Source organism: Sinohyriopsis cumingii, chromosome 1 (assembly GCF_028554795.1).
Source record: "Sinohyriopsis cumingii isolate HCF-2022 chromosome 1, ASM2855479v2, whole genome shotgun sequence".
Classification (NCBI taxonomy): Eukaryota; Metazoa; Mollusca; class Bivalvia; order Unionida; family Unionidae; genus Sinohyriopsis; species Sinohyriopsis cumingii.
The window spans coordinates 13848110-13862370 of record NC_142961.1 but is presented as its reverse complement, the minus strand read 5'-3'; the positions used below and the strand labels follow the sequence as shown (position 1 = coordinate 13862370).

At 33.1% G+C, this 14261-nt stretch overlaps 2 protein-coding genes across 5 annotated transcripts in view; both read left to right on the top strand.

Annotated features, from left to right (window-relative positions):
* Positions 1-4847, top strand: part of LOC149806438 (delta-like protein D) — a 41275-nt gene extending 36428 nt beyond the window's left edge. The window contains exons 7-8 of the mRNA XM_089979824.1: positions 3112-3195; positions 4831-4847. Coding sequence (XP_089835950.1) covers positions 3112-3195; positions 4831-4847 — 101 coding nt within the window. The remainder of the gene's footprint in view (positions 1-3111; positions 3196-4830) is intronic.
* A 554-nt stretch (positions 4848-5401) lies between these two features.
* LOC149806437 (uncharacterized) overlaps positions 5402-14261 on the top strand; it is a 210961-nt gene continuing 202101 nt past the window's right edge. For 3 of the 4 annotated variants that reach the window (XR_016420227.1, XM_089953321.1, XM_089953308.1), the window contains exons 1-2: positions 5402-6272; positions 8282-8351. Coding sequence is in view for 3 of the 4 variants with exons in the window: in XM_089953321.1 (XP_089809447.1) it covers positions 5510-6272; positions 8282-8351 (833 nt within the window). In the remaining variant the exon portion in view is untranslated. The remainder of the gene's footprint in view (positions 6273-8281; positions 8352-14261) is intronic. The other variant, XM_089953329.1, reaches the window with a different exon arrangement.

Below are 14261 nucleotides of genomic sequence, written 5' to 3'. Positions count from 1 at the left end.
AGAAAAATCAAGCACTCTTATTGATCACATTTATACTAACCTACCAGACAATGTGGCTTGTGTTAATGTACCGAATGTTGGTCTTAGTGACCACTATCCTACTTTTTTGACAAGAAAGGTTAAATGCAAGAAAAATAAGAAAAATACACATAAAATGATCACTTACAGATCGTTCAAAACTTTTAATGAAGAACAATTTCTCAATGACCTATATAAAGTTCCATGGAGTATGATCCAAAATTTGGATGACATAGATGAAGCCATGAGGGTGTGGACTGACTTATTTATGGATGTAGTATCTAAACATGCACCACTGAAAGTACATCGAGTAAAGACTGATATTCAACCTAATTGGCTTACTACTGAAATCCTAGATGCTATGAAAACACGAGACAAATTCAAGGCTATGGAAAACCATGCACAATATAAAGTATGGAGAAATAAAATAACAAGTATGATCAAAAAAGCTAAAAAAACTTATTATCAATCATTGCTTGAAAACAAAAAGAGCAACACAAACTCCATTTGGAAAGTCTTCAATGAACTCACTGGAGGAATGCACAAAAAACAGACAAATAAAATTCACTCACTTCTGGTAAATGACACCATAGTCACTGATGAAACTGACATTGCAAATGTTTTCAATGATTTTTTCATCAACATTACCACAAAGTTAAAAGAGCCAGTGATAGAAAACAACTTTAATGAACTGAAAAAGTTCTGCAGCAGTAAAATCTCAAAGGAGGTATGTTTCTCTATCCCACCAGTGTCAAAAAACTTTGTTAAAAAATGTCTCAGTGAACTTGATACCAAGAAAGCTACAGGACTTGATCAGATTGGTCCACGACTCATTAAATCTTCTGCCTTTGCTATTGTAGATAGCATAACATTCATAATTAATTTAAGTATTGCAACCTCATCTGTCCCCAAAATATGGAAAACCGCAAAAATAACTCCTATTCACAAATCTGGTTCTAAGGATGATGCTGATAACTACCGACCAATTTCAGTACTACCAAACTTGTCAAAATTGATTGAAAAACATGTCCATGACTCATTCATGTCATATTTAACCAAACACTTGCTGTTACACCCTAATCAATCAGGCTTTAGACAGAACCATTCCTGTGAGACTGCCTTGATCTCCCTAACTGATAAATGGCTTCAAGCACTTGACCAAGGTAGAATAATAGGAACTGTATTTGTAGATTTCAGGAAAGCTTTTGACATGGTGGATCATGAAATCCTTTTGAAGAAACTGAAAATCTACCAGTGTGATGAAAGAACAATTAGATGGTTTACTTCATACTTAAATAGAGAACACAACATGTTTACATAAATAATGTTCTGTCTGAACCTGAAACAATTAGATATGGAGTACCACAAGGCTCAATTCTAGGTCCACTACTATTCATTTTATTTATTAATGACCTACCACTTTTACTAAGAGACTCAATAACATCTACAGATCTCTATGCAGATGACACAACATTGTCAGACATCCAAAACACAAAGCATGAGCTCGAAATTTCTTTACAGAATGCACTAAACAAACTGGAAAACTGGTGCACATGTAATGGCATGGTGGTAAATACTGGTAAAACTAAAATATTACTTATCTCAACACGGCAAAGAAGGACAAATCTTGATAGTGATGAACTATGTCTGACATGGAAGGATACAAATCTGCAAATAGTCTGTCATGATAGGCTACTTGGTGTTCTGGTAGATAATAACCTATCATGGACTGAACATATCAAACATACCAGTAAAAAAGTCAATTCAAGTTTATGGCTTCTCAGTAGGATAAGACATTTTCTCCCTGAAAGGCACAGGAAACTATTTTATAACAGTTACATACAACCCTATTTGGACTACTGTAGTACAGTATGGGGTAATTCAAATGATAAAAACATAGCAAAGCTGGCACATCTTCAAAAAAGAGCATTTGGGCTAATATCAATCCAGAAAGAAAGCAAGGAAAGTTAAGCTGGTAGGTTAAAAATATTACTTATTAAAGACCGAATCTGTTTGAGAAAAGCCAAATTAATGTACAGGATATCTCAGAATAGTGCTCCTGAATATTTACAATCACTATTCCAGTATAGGCTACCTGGTAATACTCCCCACCTGTGATCCATGTCAACCAAACAGTATAAAATTCCCAAACCAAATAATGAGTTATTTAAAAAAAGTTTCCAATACTCTGGAACTCTGCTCTGGAATAGTATTCCAGCTGAGATTAGAAATGCCCACTCTATTTCCTTCTTCCAAACCCAATATATCCAGTGGCTTCAGAGATGCAGCTTAAATAAATGAATTCCTTTGTATGAGGGCCTCAAGGTAGATTAGTTTTTAGCTAATTGTGTTACCCTCTTTAAATAAGGTCATTATTATTATTATTATTATTATTATACAATCTGCCATCTGGCCATGGGTTTGTTGGGTGGTTTAAGGCACTTGCCTTTATATTTACAGATTACTCACATCTCACTTCTGTCCACATCAGTTTAAGTATCAGCTCAACCAGTGCTCATATCTGAAAAAGCTTGCCAGTAGCTTCCCTTCAGTTGACAGTTCTTCCCAGTTTCTTCCTGGGTTCTTTCTCCACAAAATATGCAGGCTGAGAAATGGCATTAAACCCACAAAATTAAACCCAGCTAATCTGACATCAGATATGGCCAACATTATTCAAGAAATTATTCTCCCCCCACCCACCCACCCCAAAAAATGAACAGACTTTGACCAAATTTGATAGAATGCATCTAAAGCACTCACCGTCATGGATCATTACTATCTTACCTCTGTCTGTGTGGGCTTGAGTCTCAGGTTTGGCCAATGTGGGTATGTCAGAAAGCTTGCCAGTAGCTTCTCATGGGTCGGTGGTTCTTTATGGGGGTTTTCTTGGTTCTTCCTTCACAATAGATACTGGCCGCTATGTATGGCCTATCGTGTGCTAAAAAATGGCTTTAAACCCTACAAACATAAACAAGAACAACAGAAAGCATTCAACTGGCCCACTCTGTCACTGTCCAACTTCTCTTGCAATTAATTATAATGTCAGACAGGTGAGTGATCCCAGGCCCACTTGGTTTTCTTGATTTTTTTCAGTGTATTTTGGAGGCTGCAATATGCATGGAACATGTATCAGATATGGATCAAAGAAGGACCAGTACTTTTGTTGCTGTAATGATGGTGAGTTATTGCTTTTTTAAGTTTCCACAGACCATTATTTTTTACATACAGTGGGACATTCATTATAGAGACTTAATGAGAGTTATAAATTTGTCTAGATGATTAATTGTCTTGATAAATGATAACTTTGATATAAAATGACCTCAGGGAACAAACTGGTGTCCATATGATTGAAAAGGCCAGGTAATAGATGTTATGCTAAATAATTTTTAAATTCCTTGCAAACACTGTCTGGCATTTTATGGGACATCTTTTATCACTCCCACAAAAAGTTTTGGTAAATTTTTGTTAAGTGAAGAAATCAATGATAACCAAGAGTCAGTTTGTGTTTCAAACACAAAATAGTGATTTGAAGATTGCCATATGGGACATTGTATTAATATGATCCATAATAGAGCTGAAATGAATACCAAATTTTCCTGTTAGATTATTCATTTAATGTATTAAAATAAGATTGGACTATTCATCAATGTTAATAAAGATTTCAACTCTATCCATTTTTCATTGTCTGCGATGGTATTTATTGACACACCAAATCTTACTGAGTCATCTAAATCTAATTACAGGAAATTGCAGAGGTCTTGAGTTTGTTTTTTGTGCTCTAAAATGAAAAATAAACAATTAAATGAATGTGTTATTTTCCCTATTTATCTTCAAACTCAGTACAAGCATAAATGTTCCTTTAACGGTGAAGATGGATGGTAAAATTCCAGAAACTTGATTACCTGTTTTGTAAGCATGAGATATTTTTTTAGTGTATTTTGTCTAGGCTGCATCTTTGTTCCTTTTAGAACAGTATAATTCAAAATAGTTTACATAAGCATTTTATACCTCATGAAATGCACACACACAGTGACCATCTAAATTGTTTTAAAATGTGAAAAATTAAACAAACGCTAATATTCATTCAATAATAGGGACTTAGTTTGAGTTACCAAGAAACATAGCATTTAATTGTATTTCTCATTTTATTGTAAGAAATAATATATCATTTATATATTTTTATGAATGATATAAAAGGTCAGATATATCATGCATCAGCTCACAATTGCTCACTTTTATTGTCTATCATGTATCCACTCAGAATTACAATTTGTAACTTCTCAGCAACCACTTGACAGAATTTTAGTAAACTTGAGACAATTTGAGTAAACTTGACAGAAAGCATCCTGGTATGAAGGTCTCATATTCAAATGAGCAAATCTGTGAGCTGCCACTACTAAAAAATTTAAAACATTTTCATTACTTCTTCTCGAACACAGTTCAACAGAATTTAACCATATTTGACAGGAATCATGCTGGCATGAAGGTCTTTCAGATTTATTCAAATTATGTTTTATTCATGTCCAATATGGCCACCATTACTATAAATAGAACACCAATCTACCATCAGATATGGTGCCATTACTAAACCTAGAAAAACTTAAAACATCTCAAGGACTGCTCAATGTAATTTGGCCATATTTCAAAGAAAGCAGCCTGATATGAAGACCTTTTAAATTTATACAAATGACATCAGTCTTCCACCTTTGCTAGAAGAGAAATTATAGCTTTCAAAGACATCTGAAAACCATTGGGTGAAATTTAATGAAACTTCACAGAAAGCGTTCTGTAATGCCATTTTGTCTTTTACAGCAAGAGAAGTAACCTAGTCCTAAGGAATATTGAGAATAAAAGATTTTGAGTTCCCCCCTTGCTAAAAAATAGATCAGATCTGTAAAAAGATAATTTCAGAATATTTCATGCATAAATTTAAATAAAAAGTTAGCAATATTAGCAAAATAATACAACTTTAAATTTTAGCACTCTGTAATTTCAGCTTAAGAAAAGATATAAAATTTAAAAATAACAAACAACCCTCAAGTAGTTAAATGATTTATGGAGAAAATTAGTTTGGAAAAGAATGGAGTGTGTGCACTTTTGCAAATGAATCGACATACTGTCTTCTTCACCTAGACCAGTAACTCAGAAGGTAGAGTGTTGGACTGATAATCCGAGGGTTGTGGGTTTGTTACCTCCCCAAGCCATGCAAGGTTGCCTGGCTCAGTGTGTCCCTAGAAATGGCACTTAGCTGGATGGTGTGAAAATAAAAAACAGTTTTGTTTAGTAGTATGACATTTATGGATGGAGGGATAGGTGGATGGATGGAAAGTCTTTGTGCATAAAATTAGTACTGCAATTTATTCCAGGTTTTATTGGAAATAATTGTGAGGAATCCACTTCAACAACCTTCTCAGCTACAAGCTCAAGTACAAAAATAACTTCAAATCCCATCCGTACATCTGCAAGTACCACTAAGACAACAAACTTGACAATGCCAACCTCTTCTGGATCTACAAAACCTACACCCACTACACCACATAACACTACTCCAGAGACAACCATCCAAACAAATACTGCACCAACAAATCCTATTATTACAAGTGCACCAAGTTCAACACTGACACCAAATACTCCAAAAGCAACAACCATTAGAACAATGCTAAGCACCACAACAACAGTAGCAGCAGTTGCCAATACAACTTTAACAAGAACCAGTACAGCACCAAGCACAATTAGTACAGCACAAACAACAACAGTTAGCAATATTACAATATCAAGCAAAACATCAACAACCATAAATTCAATTACAAGTGCCACAACAATAATTCCTAGTATTACAACAAAATTGCCAACATCAACAGCCACATCAGTAACAACAATCATTACAGCACGTACACCATCTACTTCCCTGCAACCAAATACAACATATAGCACTAAACCAACAATTCTTTCATCTCAACCAAGCAAAATTAGTACAGCACAAACAACAACTCAACCAACACCAACAACAACAAAACTAGTCACTACATCAATGCAGAGCACAACAAAACCAAGTACTGCATCAAGTACCACATCAACAACATTCACCACTACACCATCTACAACATCAACAACTTTGCTAACAACTACAACACCAGCTGAGGTAGCAGTGAAAGGAAAAAACTACAGCTTCCATGTTGAACTTGTGAAAGAGGAGTACAATGAGAACAGTTTCCTGACTATAATTAGTAATGCATGGATCAAGGCTAATGCTGGTAAGTTACTGGAAATTTTACAATTTCTCAAATTTATAAATTTCCACAAATTTTATGAGAATATTCAATTGATAAAAGTAGGTTTCCAGGAAAAAGGTAGTATACACTGATTAAATAATATAAATTGGTGAAGATTTAATAATGCAACACTATTATTTTTGGTATATGTATTATGATTGTTTTTGCTTATGACAATGCCCTTATGTTTCTCTTTGGCAACTTCTTAATTCAACTGGTCATAGTCCAGGAAAGCTTATGGGATGGTTTGTTGTCTATGTTTATTTGTCTGCCAGTACAAGTTTGCTATCGCAACTCATCATAAACAGTGTAGAAGATTGCCATGAAACTTTACACACACACGCTCATCCCATGGTCTAGTTGGTTCTATTGAAAATGTTGATGCTTAGACATCCAATACGGACACCAAAGCGGCCACCTTGAAAATAATAATATCACTATTCCTCCTGAATGGATGGCCATATCAACATGGTGTTTTCACTGACAGACTTCTAGCTAGTGATGTCTAGTTGGTCCTAAATAAAAAAAATGTTGCTCAAAATCCAATATGGCTGTCACACTAGCATATTGATAATGTTATAAGTACTTCTCCTGAATGATTGGTCATGACAGCATGGGTTTTTCACAGAAATACATTTTATGATGCCTAGTGGGCCATAAATGATAATTGTGATAATATAATCTGACCACCAATATGGCCACCACAATGGCCAGCTTTGAAAATCATTTTATCCCTACTTGTACATGGCTGGTAATATTGCCATGATCACCATTCCCTGAATGGATGGTCATATTGTCATGGGATTTTCACCAAAAGACTTCTAATGATGTTCTCATGGTCCACAATGACAATGGTGTAAATATATGTCAAATATGGCCACCACAGCAACTGATTTTGACAGCTGTATTACTATCACCGAAAAATAGCATCACTACCTTCAACACTTCAAGGGACTCTTGATTAGATGATAGGTTATACTGAAGTAGAGTTGACAAAAAGAAACAAGTTATAGGGACTCTTGATTAGATGATACATTTTACTGAAGTAGAGTTGACAAAAAGAAACAAGTTATAGGGACTCTTGATTAGATGATAGGTTATACTGAAGTAGAGTTGGCAAAAAGAAACAAGTTATAGGGACTCTTGATTAGATGATACATTTTACTGAAGTAGAGTTGACAAAAAGAAACAAGTTATAGGGACTCTTGATTAGATGATAGGTATTACTCAGGGCCGGCGCTACCATATAGGCAAACTAGGCAACTGCCTAGGGTGCTGATTTCAGGGGGGGCACATTTTTAATTTTTTTTATTGTTTATAAATTTGGAAATTGATATTTTCCGGGAGGGTGGGGGCGCCAGAATCTAACCTTGCCTAGGGCGCCAGATAGTCTGGCCGGGTCTAGCGCCGGCCCTGGTTTTACTGAAGTAGAGTTGACAAAAAAGAAACAAGTTTTATCTATTAGTTTTGTCTGTTCCTTGGAAGTCATTGAGTTACACTGTTACCATTCAGTGTAGTTTATATTCTATGTTGCTTATGCCATAACTACACTCAAGTGAAGCTGAAATTAAGTGTATCATCTATGCAGTGTCTATTTACACTTAAAATCCACTGAAGAAAGGCCATGCTTAAATGAACCAACACATTAAGCTTGATATGCATTAATTTTATGTGTGGGGAGGTAGTGGCGGAGAGATAAGGGGTTGTTAAAATATTTCCAACTGTCAAATAGCTTGAAAAAAGGTATTATTGCTCTGATTTATGGCCAAGAAAAGGTCCTTATTATATTCATTATATTAGTTGAAAAATATTAACTATCTTGTAGTAAAAAAAATAATATATCCTGACTCAAAGAAATTCCCAGCCCCCCACCCACCCTCCACCCCCTGCACTTTAAATGATTGGGGATTGACATATTTGTGTATGAATAGTCCCATAGGCTGACTTGATTAATTTCATAATTTCTAATCCATGTTTGAATTTCCTTACAGGATTAAATTTGAATTCCTCAGTCTTAGAAGTGAACATTACATCATGGGATGCTCTAATAGACATGGAAGGGTAAGTCATGGATACAGATATGTTACATCATGGTATGCCCTAATATACAGAGAAGGGTATGTCATGGATACAGATATGTTACATCATGGTATGCCCTAATATACAGAGAAGGGTATGTCATGGATACAGATATGTTACATCATGGTATGCCCTAATATACAGAGAAGGGTATGTCATGGATACAGATATGTTACATCATGGTATGCCCTAATATACAGAGAAGGGTAAGTCATGGATAGAGATATGTTACATCATGGGGTGCTCTAATAGACAGAAGGGTAAGTCATGGATACAGATATGTTACATCATGGGGTGCTCTAATATACAGAGAAGGGTAAGTCATGGATAGAGATATGTTACATCATGGGGTGCTCTAATAGACAGAAGGGTAAGTCATGGATACAGATATGTTACATCAAGGGGTGCTCTAATAGACAGAGAAGGGTATGTCATGGATACATATATTTACGTCACGGGGTGCTCTAATAGACAGAGAAGGGTAAATCATGGATACAGATATATTACATTATGGGATGCTCTAACAGACAAATTTGACTGTTAAGTTATATCATTAACAAAAGTATTAGGATTGAGAACCAGCAACTGACTTGATATACTACTACTACTACTACTACTACTACTACTACTAATAATAATAATAATAATAATAATAATAATAATAATAATAATGATTATTAGGAATAAGAACCAGCAAATAGCTAGAAATAATAATGATGATGATGATGATGATGATGCATAGAGGGTGACACAATTAGTTGAATATAACTAATCCTTCTTTTGGCCCTCTAATATATGCATATTTATATACATGTATATTGTTGCACACACAATTAATAAAAGCATTGATAAACATGCTCCAATTAGATACATTGTGTATATACAGTACAAACACAGCAAGACAACAAAGTGAAAGGTTTGAGAATTTATACTTTAAGTTGTAAGGTATATTTAGTTGCAGTTATATTTGTACTTCTAATTTACTTTTGGATTCTGTTCAAAATCAGTGTCCCTGAATACCCCCCTCCCCCCCATTGCCCAATTGTCCATTAAACTTACGTGTTTTCTAGGCTTTGTTAACAGAGTTGTTGCTTATGAATGAAATAAATAATCATGAGATTATTAGGGCTATATATAACATAATCAACATTCATACTAAATTGCATATGCTATTAATTATAGTGTCTCAACATTACATTTTTGTCATTGAAAAGTCTTTGAAAAGTATTTGAATTTCCTGATGAGATATTAGTATGTCCTTTAAATGACTTGGAAAAGTATTTGAATTTCCTGATGAGATATTAGTATGTCCTTTAAATGACTTGGAAAAGTATTTGAATTTCCTGATGAGATATTAGTATGTCCTTTAAATGACTTGGAAAAGTATTTGAATTTCCTGATAAGATATTAGTATGTCTTTTAAGCTGTTGGTTGTAAAATTGGAAGATAATCTATGGCTTGAAAAATATCTACTTGGCTACATGCCTAGAGGTCAAGTGACTTGGAACTTATACTTGTCCTGAATCAGTTTTATTCATCTTACACAGTGCATATTACTGAATCAGCTTTATTCATCTTACACAGTGCATATTACTGAATCAGTTTTATTCGTCTTACACAGTGCATATTACTGAATCAGTTTTATTCGTCTTACACAGTGCATATTACTGAATCAGTTTTATTCATCTTACACAGTGTATATTACTGAATCAGCTTTATTCATCTTACACAGTGCATATTACTGAATCAGCTTTATTCATCTTACACAGTGTATATTACTGAATCAGTTTTATTCGTCTTACACAGTGCATATTACTGAATCAGTTTTATTCGTCTTACACAGTGCATATTACTGAATCAGTTTTATTCGTCTTACACAGTGCATATTACTGAATCAGCTTTATTCATCTTACACAGTGCATATTACTGAATCAGCTTTATTCATCTTACACAGTGTATATTACTGAATCAGTTTTATTCGTCTTACACAGTGCATATTACTGAATCAGTTTTATTCGTCTTACACAGTGTATATTACTGAATCAGTTTTATTCATTTTACACAGTGTATATTATACATCAGTTTTATTCATCTTACACAGTGCATATTACTGAATCAGTTTTATTCATCTTACACAGTGTATATTACTGAATCAGTTTTATTCATCTTACACAGTGCATATTACTGAATCAGTTTTATTCATCTTACACAGTGTATATTACTGAATCAGTTTTATTCATCTTACACAGTGTATATTACTGAATCAGTTTTATTCATCTTACACAGTGCATATTACTGAATCAGTTTTATTCGTCTTACACAGTGCATATTATATATCAGTTTTATTCATCTTACACAGTGTATATTATACATCAGTTTTATTCATCTTACACAGTGTATATTATTGAATCAGCTTTATTCATCTTACACAGTGCATATTACTGAATCAGCTTTATTCATCTTACACAGTGCATATTACTGAATCAGCTTTATTCATCTTACACAGTGTATATTACTGAATCAGCTTTATTCATCTTACACTGTATATTATACATCAGTTTTATTCATCTTACACAGTGTATATTATACATCAGTTTTATTCATCTTACACAGTGCATATTACTGAATCAGCTTTATTCATCTTACACAGTGTATATTATACATCAGTTTTATTCATCTTACACAGTGCATATTACTGAATCAGCTTTATTCATTTTACACAGTGTATATTATACATCAGTTTTATTCATCTTACACAGTGCATATTACTGAATCAGCTTTATTCATCTTACACAGTGTATATTATACATCAGTTTTATTCATCTTACACAGTGCATATTACTGAATCAGTTTTATTCGTCTTACACAGTGCATATTACTGAATCAGTTTTATTCATCTTACACAGTGCATATTACTGAATCAGTTTTATTCATCTTACACAGTGCATATTACTGAATCAGTTTTATTCGTCTTACACAGTGCATATTACTGAATCAGCTTTATTCATCTTACACAGTGTATATTACTGAATCAGCTTTACTCATCTTACACAGTGTATATTATACATCAGTTTTATTCATCTTACACAGTACATATTACTGAATCAGCTTTATTCATCTTATACAGTGTATATTATACATCAGTTTTATTCATCTTACACAGTGCATATTACTGAATCAGTTTTATTCGTCTTACACAGTGCATATTACTGAATCAGCTTTATTCATCTTACACTGTATATTATACATCAGTTTTATTCATCTTACACAGTGTATATTATACATCAGTTTTATTCATCTTACACAGTGCATATTACTGAATCAGCTTTATTCATCTTACACAGTGTATATTATACATCAGTTTTATTCATCTTACACAGTGTATATTATACATCAGTTTTATTCATCTTACACAGTGCATATTACTGAATCAGTTTCATTCGTCTTACACAGTGCATATTACTGAATCAGTTTTATTCATCTTACACTGTATATTATACATCAGTTTTATTCATCTTACACAGTGCATATTACTGAATCAGTTTTATTCGTCTTACACAGTGCATATTACTGAATCAGTTTTATTCATCTTACACAGTGTATATTATACATCAGTTTTATTCACCTTACACAGTGTATATTATACATCAGTTTTATTCATCTTACACAGTGTATATTATATATCAGTTTTATTCATCTTACACAGTGTATATTATACATCAGTTTTATTCATCTTACACAGTGTATATTACTGAATCAGTTTTATTCATCTTACACAGTGTATATTATACATCAGTTTTATTCATCTTACACAGTGTATATTACTGAATCAGTTTTATTCATCTTACACAGTGCATATTACTGAATCAGCTTTATTCATCTTACACAGTGTATATTACTGAATCAGCTTTACTCATCTTACACAGTGTATATTATACATCAGTTTTATTCATCTTACACAGTACATATTACTGAATCAGCTTTATTCATCTTACACAGTGTATATTATACATCAGTTTTATTCATCTTACACAGTGTATATTACTGAATCAGTTTTATTCATCTTACTCAGTGCATATTACTGAATCAGCTTTACTCATCTTACACAGTGTATATTATACATCAGTTTTATTCATCTTACACAGTGTATATTATACATCAGTTTTATTCATCTTACACAGTGTATATTACTGAATCAGTTTTATTCATCTTACACAGTGCATATTATACATCAGTTTTATTCATCTTACACAGTGTATATTATACATCAGTTTTATTCATCTTACACAGTGTATATTATACATCAGTTTTATTCATCTTACACAGTGTATATTATACATCAGTTTTATTCATCTTACACAGTGTATATTACTGAATCAGCTTTATTCATCTTACACAGTGTATATTACTGAATCAGCTTTATTCATCTTACACAGTGTATATTATACATCAGTTTTATTCATCTTACACAGTGTATATTATACATCAGCTTTATTCATCTTACACAGTGTATATTACTGAATCAGTTTTATTCATCTTACACAGTGTATATTACTGAATCAGTTTTATTCATCTTATACAGTGCATATTAATGAATCAGTTTTATTCATCTTACACAGTGCATATTAATGAATCAGTTTTATTCATCTTACACAGTGCATATTACTGAATCAGTTTTATTCATCTTACACAGTGGATATTACTGAATCAGCTTTATTCATCTTACACAGTGTATAATACTGAATCAGTTTTATTCATCTTACACAGTGTATATTACTGAATCAGTTTTATTCATCTTATACAGTGCATATTAATGAATCAGTTTTATTCATCTTACACAGTGTATATTACTGAATCAGCTTTATTCATCTTACACAGTGTATAATACTGAATCAGTTTTATTCATCTTACACAGTGTATATTACTGAATCAGTTTTATTCATCTTACACAGTGCATATTAATGAATCAGTTTTATTCATCTTACACAGTGCATATTACTGAATCAGTTTTATTCATCTTACACAGTGCATATTACTGAATCAGTTTTATTCATCTTACACAGTGTAATTATACATCAGTTTTATTCATCTTACACAGTGCATATTACTGAATCAGTTTTGTTCATCTTACACAGTGTATATTATACATCAGTTTTATTCATCTTACACAGTGCATATTACTGAATCAGTTTTATTCATCTTACACAGTGTATATTACTGAATCAGTTTTATTCATCTTACACAGTGTATATTACTGAATCGGCTTTATTCATCTTACACAGTGTATATTACTGAATTGACTTAAAATACAACTTGGCCAGTAACATTATGGAAAGGTAATTTCATCTTCTATGAGCAAAAGGAGTGAGATTTTCAAGTTATTATGAGAAATCATATTGCTGATGATCAATCATATTTTAGATGATGAATCACATAGTTGATGATGAATCATTTTACTGATGATGAATCATATGTCTGTTGATCAATCATAATGCAGATCATCAATCATATTGCTGATAATCAATCATGTTGCTGATGATCAATCATATTTCAGATGATGAATCATTGTTGATGGTCAATCATATTTCAGATGATGAATCACATTGATGATAATCAATCATATTGGGGCCCTGCATGGCCAAGTGATCTAAAGTGCTCACCATTACGGATCACTGCCATCTCACCTCTGTCTACGTGGGTTTGAGTCCAAGGCTCGGCTAGCATGGGTACATGGGAAAGCCTGCCAGTAGCTTCTCATGGGTTGGTGGTTTTTCCCTGGGTTTTCCAGGGTTCTTCCTCCACCAGTTATACTGGCCACCATGCATAGCCTATCTTGTGCTGAAAAATGGTGATAAACCCTAGAACAACAACAAATCAGTCATATTGCTGATG